At 36.8% G+C, this 9,545-nt stretch overlaps 1 protein-coding gene across 1 annotated transcript; it reads left to right on the top strand.

The window, feature by feature from the left end:
- Positions 1-4,312: 4,312 nt before the first annotated feature.
- LOC114517392 (fibrinogen beta chain-like) lies at positions 4,313-7,887 on the top strand. The gene is made up of 8 exons (XM_028537092.1): positions 4,313-4,497; positions 4,613-4,707; positions 4,804-4,876; positions 5,248-5,475; positions 5,857-5,898; positions 6,009-6,143; positions 6,468-6,870; positions 7,031-7,887. The coding sequence occupies exons 2-8, from the start codon at positions 4,619-4,621 to the stop codon at positions 7,669-7,671; spliced, it is 1,611 nt and encodes a 536-aa protein (XP_028392893.1). The 5' UTR covers positions 4,313-4,497; positions 4,613-4,618; the 3' UTR covers positions 7,672-7,887.
- Positions 7,888-9,545: the final 1,658 nt, after the last annotated feature.

Below are 9,545 nucleotides of genomic sequence, written 5' to 3'. Positions count from 1 at the left end.
AAATTTGAAATTGAACAATGTATCAGAAAAGTGAATAAATGGCTATCTGGGAATAAACTGAAATTGAATAGTGATAAAATAGAGATAATGTTGCTATCGTCTCGATATCGATAAGTTATTGATTTATCGCCAAAGGCAAAGAATATTGGAGTTATGATGGACTCGCACTTAAATATGGAAATGCAAGTAATAACTGTTTGCAAATCTGGATTCTACTACTTGAGAAAATTAGGTAAAATAAGGATATATCTTAGCCTTGAGTTTGCTAAAACTTTGGTACATGCCATGGTTACATCCATCCATCCATCCTATTGGATTTCAGCAATGCCTTATTGTATGAATTATCAAGCATACTCCTACAAAGAATTCAGAAAGTCCAAAATGCAGCTGCACGGATGGTAATCACAAGTATATCCTGTGATGTTTAAACTGCATTGGCTGCCGGTGAAACAAAGAATTGAATATAAGATACCAATTAATACTCACTTATAAAGCACTATCTGGTCTAGCACCATCATATATATTAACGATATGCTCCTAGACAAATAATTAGTAGTCCCAAAATATAATCTATAATTTTATGAAGGACGGTCCTTTTCTGTAGGTGCACCAATATTATGGAATAAGTTACCACAGACACTAAGACTGTCCGAGTCCGTAGTTAGTTTTAAAGCAGGATTAAAAACATATTTGTTTAGAACTATATATAATGATTTTATCTAACTATTGTAAATTAATCAAAAATGTAATTTATACTCTTTTTATTGTAAAGCACTTTTTGATATTTATAGAAGATGCATTATATAACATTTTAAATTATTATTATTATTATTCAGAAAAATAAGATAATGATAATTCATATTACTATATGTATCACATTACTATGCGCGTACAATCTTTCAAAATAACTACAGAAATGACCTGCAAGCGATCTTCAATATTTATTGAGAGTTTGGATTCGAAACAGCGCGACTCTTCTTTCAAATTCGACGAAATAAAAATATTTCAAAAGTTAAGGAAACAAGGAGTAGGCTAATATGCGGGTGCTGTTAACATAGCTTTCGAGCGCATCGACGGAAATACGAATTTTGAAATTTATCGACTTTTTTTGCATCACTGAAAGCATAAAAAGGGCCAATCGGTTTAAAATGCTGTAAATTAAAAAAAAATTGTCACCTTGCATAATTTTAATCAGAAGTTCTGAATTCAAGACTGATACAGCAAAAAGACGTAACAATATTGTGTAAAACTCAACTCCGCCTCCCTCTCTCTGAACAGCTGATTTCTGCCACCGACGATGTGAAAACGTTAATCTTTTGGTTTCGGAATCTTTCCCCGCATTGCCTAACTTATAGAGAAATTTAAGTGTCTTTCTATCTAGGAAAGGTTTACTTTGTTTCTTTTACATAGTTATAATGTAAAAATGCCCTTGTTAGTTCCGGGGCAGCGGCGAGTTGCTTCTATCATTTGATTTCTCCCTTTCTATGATGCAGACTTCTATATATATATATATATGGTCTTACTTGCCTCGAGGGGATAAAACCTTTTTGACTAAAAAAGGAAGAGACTGCTCTGGCTGTCGACAAAATATCGTTGTATTTGGTTTAAGAAACCGAAACCTTTACCCTGCATGTTATTTGACATCTTCGGCACAACCATAACACGAAAACAGACAGGTTCGTCTCATTTAGCAACAAACTCTTGGAGAGGAAACATTTTAAAATAAAAACTGAAATGGCAGCTTTTATGTCAGAATCAAATTACGTTCGTACCGTATCTCTTGTTCTTTTTATGCTTTCTGCACAATTCTCAGTTGGTGATGGAAAGGTATGATAAAAATTTAATTGAAATTTTTACAAAAAAATTAATAGAAAAATTTAAAAATCACGAGCTTTCGTGAATGTCATGGTTTTATCATAAGAATATGACACACTGCAAGTACAAATAAGCCGATTTGAATGAGCAATTTTTCCATAATTATGGAGCTGACTGCGTTGTACTTGTATTTTAATGGTCATTGAACTGCAAGTTGGTGTTATGTATTTTACGGAAGGAAATGAATCGAAAATTAATCTGACCCAAATGATCGGTCTGCCATTTGGACACAAGGAAAATAGGCTAGTGACTTGACTAGAAGACAAGAAATGTAGGGGAGATTTTGCACGCTTGCACTGTTCACGCAAAAAATTGTGGCCATGTGAATTATATATGACTTGTACTGCATGCGAAGTTGCTAATACCGTTATCAAATTATGTGAAATGGTTGAACAAGTGCACATAATCAAATCTACTTGTATTTTGTGGAAAGGTTGGACAAGCCAATGAGGGCTATGGCTTGTCTCGTGACTTACCTGTTTGCTCAGAAGTGAAGGAAGGGAACAGCACCTTGTATCGGAAGGTTTCTGGTGATGACGCAGTCGCCATATGCCTCAAACACGAAGATCGATACCAATGGGAATTCCTAGATGGTAATATTAATAATTATAAGAAAGATATATACAAAATTAATGTATAAAATATACATAAAAGAGTGAATTTCTAAAACTTAAAATAGGAAATAGATTAACCGAACGAAGGGATTTTGGCCGATGAACAGAAATTGCTAAGATTTTGTGTTGTTTCTATGAAATCAAACTTCGTTTCCGGGATCTATAGGAATGAATTTATATGTATATCCTCATATCCCATTCAAATCCTGAAAAATCGTTTTCAAATGAAAAAAAAATCAAATTCAGAGTAAGGTAAAACATGTAAAAAATAGAGTATCATTTGGCAATATTATCATTTGGACTTCAAAAGAAATGAGAAATTGGTAGTGTTAGATCCATCACAACGAATATATGCTCAGTTATAACTAAAAACTTAGAGCTCGTCAGTCGAATATTGCTATGTCTTTAATTTTTACGAATTTGATCAGTCATCGCTTGTTTATTTTGTCAGCCAATTACATTTTAGCACTTGTCTTAAGCTGGTCAATAGCATTTCTTCAATCCTATAGATCATGTACGCGTGATATTTGCAAAATTTTGACTTTAACAATTTTCCAAATGTTGGGAAAAACAAAATCGAACTGGTTTGCCTGTTTAATTTGGGAATTTCTTTGCCCCGACGGCTCGTGGCCACTTTTTGTTCTTATCACAAAATAGTGATGTCATACCGTGTATCTACATGGTGTCCCAAAATGTCCCCTCTATTGAAATCAAGCCTTTGTTAGAATCTGATTGCCTTAATATTATGATAAACCCAATTGAAAGCAAGACGCTTTATTTAAATGCCTCAACCTAATAACTTTGTTATTTACACACTACTGCGTTTATCATGCATTCAAATTCCAACAAAAGCTTAATTTCAATAGGCGGAGGGGGGGAAGAAATTTTTTGGGGACACTCTCTATAACTGAACAGACAACGGGTAAATAGTCTTAGTTGATTTATATGGAAGGTAAACGAATGAAGTTCTTAATTTAGCGCAAGTTTCGTAGTGATGACGATAGTGATACTCGATACAGCGAAAACTGTTCACTGCCTAGAAAGTTAGTCTGTAAGATGAGTCTGTGTGGTCTGATTGATTAGTGATTACGAGTCGCAATACTCCTAATATAGGCTCTCCATCACTTGGACAGAAATTCAATCCTGCGAAGGATTGCTCAGACATAGTGGACAACCTTCCAGACGAAAAAGATGGTTTCTATTGGATAAAACATGCGAAAGGAAATATATCAAAGGTGACAGTATTTAATTTCTTTCGACATGAATTTCGCTCCTTTAAACTGATCATGGGTTCATATGTAGGTAACTTAAAATGACCTACTAAGTTATTTTATAGAATTTCTGAGACTTTTTTTCATGATTTTCAAGTTTCAAGTCATATGCAAATGTCATCCATCGCATGATACCTTTTTAGAGAGTATAAATCGAATTTAATCTTCGTTATTTCAATCATAATTAGGGGTACTGTGACACTCACACAGACGGTGGTGGCTATTTGTTGATTGGAATGACACATAGTCCAGGCATATGGAACGTATCGTCCAATGAGAGTCCAGTTGACCCATTTGAAAATCCTCACTGGTCCAGCGAATTTGGCGACGTCGAACTGCAAGACTTCGCAGTTCAAATATCAAGAACGAAGGAATTCGATAATACGATAGCGCATTGGTGAGTAAAGTGTTGCACGACTTTATAGTGTACTGAGTGAGTATACCATAGTATTGCGAAACACACCATAGCAATCCATATCTTATCATTCAATGTAAAGTCACTAAAGTGTATACCATGTGATTCAGTCATCTTATCTGACCATTCATTCGTGTTAAGGTCTTACAGATTAAAAAAAAATCGCGCCCTTGGTAATCTGTTTGGTTTTGGAAAAAATGTTTGCACTGACCACCATTCCGGGATTGGAGACGTGAAATTTGTTAAAGATGTCTTGACTGACACCATCGTCACCACAAAATTCAATTGTTCAAAATTTGGACATGACAGTCGATTGAGCTGGGTAAATATTACGATAAACTTTATATGGTAATCCTGGTTTTGGTACAGTGTTAGCCAGTGACACAAAAACACATCAACTTAATGGAGTTTATAACGGACAGCATACTTCCTTATAGCCAAGGATGAATAAATGTCTTAAAAAGGAATGCCCGAATGGTTATGCATTTGAAGGTGAATTTCCTCACAGGTTGGATGACCATGGGTCTTTCAGGTATCGCCCAAGGCCCCTAATTACGACTAATGATCAGTATATTTTTCATTCTTCGTAATTTGGATGCTCGTAGATTACGAGAAATTACATTTTCAGTTACAGCGCAAACTCGGAGTATTCCGGTATCACCCACGACGCCACTGCTTTTGTTGGTTGCCACTCTCGCAAGGTTTGCTTAAAATTGCATTTATACTACGAATAATTTCTCATGTAGCTCCCAATGGACGATCAATTTTTAATGACATTTTTCTTATATTCTATAACAACTCCAACTTACTTGCTAAGAACAATTTTGTGTCAGATTTTTCTATGGCAAATTCACTTGCTAAAAATATGGTCCTGTAATGTAGTTTCTTTTCATAAGCTCGATAACCGAGGCTGTGAATAACCGATACACAGCCTTATGACCGAAACGATTGCTTGAGTTTAAATAAAACAGTTTTCACAAGATGCAAATATTATATTGGCATTATAACTCCTTAGCCTTCTCTTCTCAGCAAATCAGTTCTGACAAAGATCTTTTGGAATGCCTCTATTTAGTGTTGCGCATGTTTTGGTCCCAAAGGTGGAAGAGGTCATTATTGCGCTAACAGATGCGAAAAGAAGAATGGTGGGATTGTTTTAAGAGGTCGGATTCAGGTCTGGTATTGGATCAGAACACGAACGCCAGAACGCAAGTGGAAAAGATGTATGGAGTTCAAGATGAAGACACCAGCGGGGAAATTCGTAACATATCATATCGACAGACGTACTGGTGTTGCTCAGAAGGTATTGTGTTTCATGCCTCATACATCAGATGCTTTGGGCAAAAAAAAAGTAGTTTTTTTCTCTCCCAATGGTCAGACCTAGTGCCAGACATGGAAAGCTTTTCTCCTAATGGTCAGACATGGAAAGCTGTTGCATGCTTAGCATGCAGTACCCAGTAGTCGTACGTATAATGAATCTCCCTCTTTTTTAAATTATTCCTTTCTACCTCCCCACATATAACTCAAGGTATACAATTTCCTTGCCCAAAAACAGCTAGACAAAGGCGACATTCCGTTGAGTGCTGAGAGCTCTGTTGTAGGAATAATTATACCTGTCCATAAATACCAGAATATTAGGCCAGCATAAATGTCTTTTAGTTATCTGAAATTTGTTTCTACTCAGGGTACATGTTCAAAGCAATTTGATGCACTCTTGAATGAAGGTGTAAGTATACATATGATGCCTTCCATAATACATGCTTGCATGCATACACAATACCAAGTTCAAAAGATCAGCGTAGTTGAATTGGGATAACTGTTAATTTTTACCGGCAGACAATTTTGGTAAACGACAAAGAAAGTCTTAACAATCTTCCACCAGTGCCAGGAATGATTTCATTTCGGAAGGACAACGATAAACTTTACGTGAACAAAGAGGATGGATGGGATGAAATAGGAAGCGAAGAAGCGGTAAGTTTGGTTAGGATTGTCCTGCAGCTACTATGTGGTGAGACGTTTCAATAAAGGAAAGCTTTTGCGCCATCAGATGATTAAGCGAGTTCGTATAAATGTTGTTAATATTACATATAATACTCAGACTTATACAACTATACCTATTAAAACGAGATATTAGTCTCTGGAAGTTCGTTTTTCTGGTTTCGTTTATGAATATAGTTGTCACTATATAGTTGTCTTATCCAGTATATATCAAATCAGTACAGATACACTCGATCAAGTCAACTGGTGTTTTCTTGTAGCTATTATTATAATATTAAATCCTTTTCACGTTTCTAGACTAAAAATTTAACAGCAAAAATTTTCCAGCGAGATTTTCGTGTTCGAAAACTGATGAAAAATCTAAATACAAGCCTGCGAACACTCTTTAACAAAAACTCTCAACAAGACTCCCAAACCAAACGCCTGAAGACGAGCATAAATACAACCTTCAAGAGATTTAGCGACAAAAATTCACGGCAAGATGCACTAGTTCAAAGCCTGGTAGCAAATCTGAGTTTAAGTTTGCGCTTCCTCAACAATACGAATTCTCAACAAGACTTTAAAGCTCAACGTCTGGAGACGAGATTTGGTGAGAAACATTCTGAGCAAGATGCACGAGTTCAAAATCTCGAGAGAAATATAACTTTGACGTGGAAAAGTATGGAAGACAAGTTGAAAAAAATTGAAGAAAAAATGAGCGGTAAGATAATGTCTTTACAAATAAAACCGGAAACCACACGTTTATGCAAAAGATTCTAATATCTCTGAAATGTACAGAAAATCTGAAATGTTCCGATAATGAAAATAATCAATCAACTGGACCACAATTATATTATTGTTCTGTCCACTGCATTTTTTAGTCATCTTGCGAGCATCTTGTAAAGATATCTTGGCAAGAAATAAATTCACAGCATCAGGAGTCTACTGGATCCAGCCTGCAGCCAACAAGCAATTGCAAGTGTACTGTGACATGAAAACCCACCGGGGAGGCTGGACCTTGGTTTACAACTACGGCTTTACAAATTACACTGATTTTAAATCGAGCGAGAATGCCGTAACCCCCCGTCCAAACTGGCCTGAGAATAGTGCCAACACTCCAATCTCAACCACTCCCCCGCTCAGCGAGTCACTGCATAGCCTCGGGGCCGTAGACTGGAAACTTTGGAAGAATATTGGTCGAGAGATAATGATTAAGTCAAATATCAATGATTGGATTGTATGTAAACCACATGGTCATTATGGTGGGAGTATGGTCATAAGGAAAGAAGGTTCGATCAGATGCCGAAATATCGAGAGTGTGGCCACCGCCTGTCGTAATCGTGCACCGGATAATATTCTCTGGCGCTCCGAAGGGCCGGCTCTTTGCGCTTCCTCCTTGCGGTATTATTTTTTTGATGGAGACACGCATAATAGCTGGCCAACACATGATCCCTGCGGGCGAACACGCCTAAACCAAAAGCAAGGAGTCTCCAATCCGGGTGGACAAATCTATATTCGATAGAAGCTACCACACCTTCGTTCCTGCATGCATAGTAGCATAATTTTGACTTCTAAAATGTGTTTAACAATGACTCACAGAAGGGAATGGTTGTTTTAGTATAATTAGAGTTGTTTTTTTAAAAAAACATATTTGTTGTAAAAAATGCAATTTAAACCAACGTGAACAAATATCTTAAACAAATAATTTTTCCGACGATTTAAATAAAATAATGTTTTAAAGCAGATAAAGTTGAGTACCGTTTTTAACATATTTGATAAAATCTCCGAAATTCAAAATTGTACCATAGACAACACCTTTTGGTTAGGTCATTCGAGGTTATTTCAGGGTCTGTTTGATTTTCGATTCTCGATGTCTTTGTCGTTAGTGGGGGGGGGGGGATGTGAACTTTTGAACTTCAGCCGAGCCTCTCTCTCCGCCCGGGGGGTGTCGCTAGGCCTCTCGAAATTCTGAGCTAAAGTGAGGTCAATCAAGTATAAGCGCTCCGTACATTAAACATTTGGGTCAGACAAGGCCTGGTTTATTCCTGTATTGTAATCACGGCTTTACAATCGTAACTCGTTAGCCTCAATATACAATGCATTACAGCATGTTAACGTTTGATCTCGTTTATCTCGGAGGAATGTATGTAATTCGGAAATACACAACACTGAAATCACACATCGAACAGAATTAATCTAAATACGATTATACACTTACATGAAACGGTGAACGTTTGATATCTCTTGATCTTGACTCAGACCGCGTTTACTGAATAACATTCACTGCCCAGACAAGGCGACGATGGTGCGATGCTATATTGCTCCTTCTTGGTTCTATTCGCTACTTCATTACTCGCTGCTCTACATATTCATGCAACTTTGTTTGTTCAAATAACACCTTCCTTTCGAAGCGAGAGAGAACGAGGGATGTTTGTAAAGTTCAATGCGTGAAGCATAAATTCGCATATGGTGAACTTAAGGCCGTTTTTCACCTCAACCGTATCGTATCGAAAGGTAGCGAATCTTGTTGTTATGGAGACATTAGTTCTGGTCGAATACGTCGGAAACAAAGAAATACGTTACGTTACGATACGATACGGTTGAAGTGGAAAACAGCCCTAAGGCCTAGGTTATACGTCGCTTTTTGGTCGCGTCGAATGCAATTCAAACAATATAGATAATGAGATGGCAATAAGGTTTAATGAGGTGTACCATCTCATTATCTATTGTTTGAATTGCTTTCAACGCGACGAAAATGCGATGTTTAACCTAGGCCTTAGATAGCTATATCTGTCTATAAAACCATGCACACCGGGCATTGTTAATAAAAAGCTATAAAACAGCCATGGGTTTAATAAAATAGCCGAATCATCGTCAGTGCCGCATGGAAATAATTAGAGCTAGGGGCCAGTTTACATGGAGCGAGTTGTCCCGGCTAGGCCAGGTAAAAAGTGCATCACATCAGTGTTTTATTATAATTATGAAATTTTTACTTCGTCTAGCCAGGCTAACTCGCTTCATTTAAACAAGCCCTATGGGAAGAAGACATAGGAAGTAACAAAAAGACATGGGACATAAAACACAAACGCTCTCGATGAAACGTCGCATTTTGGTCGCGTCGAATGCAATTCTAACAATAGATAATATGGTAATGCTATGAGGTTCATCATTCGGCCTAATCGTGGCCTAATCGTGTTCTGTTGAACACAATAATGGAAAGGATATAATGGTCTACGCAATTAAAGTTATTTGTGTACCTCTGAATTGTTCTGGCGCCTGGCGGATAGCAAAGTCAACTAATAAAACGTGATATAAAGTTTAGCATAGCCAAACACTATGCCCGTATAAATCAATGCATTTACTTTATTTGCAATAAAAAATGAATTACAATATCAC

The sequence above is a fragment of the Dendronephthya gigantea genome, unplaced genomic scaffold (assembly GCF_004324835.1).
Source record: "Dendronephthya gigantea isolate DGI-Jeju-01 unplaced genomic scaffold, DenGig_1.0 000007F, whole genome shotgun sequence".
NCBI classification, from domain to species: Eukaryota; Metazoa; Cnidaria; class Anthozoa; order Malacalcyonacea; family Nephtheidae; genus Dendronephthya; species Dendronephthya gigantea.
The sequence above is the reverse complement of the archived record's forward strand: the minus strand, read 5'-3'. Positions and strand labels throughout refer to the sequence as shown.

Coding starts and splice junctions, on each gene's coding strand:
- LOC114517392 (XM_028537092.1), top strand. CDS start 4,619: ATGAATAAATGTCTTAAAAAGGAATGCCCGAATGGTTATGCATTTGAA. Junction 5,476..5,856: donor GTACTGGTGTTGCTCAGAAG/GTATTGTGTTTC, acceptor GTTTCTACTCAG/GGTACATGTTCAAAGCAATT. Junction 6,144..6,467: donor AAATAGGAAGCGAAGAAGCG/GTAAGTTTGGTT, acceptor TCACGTTTCTAG/ACTAAAAATTTAACAGCAAA.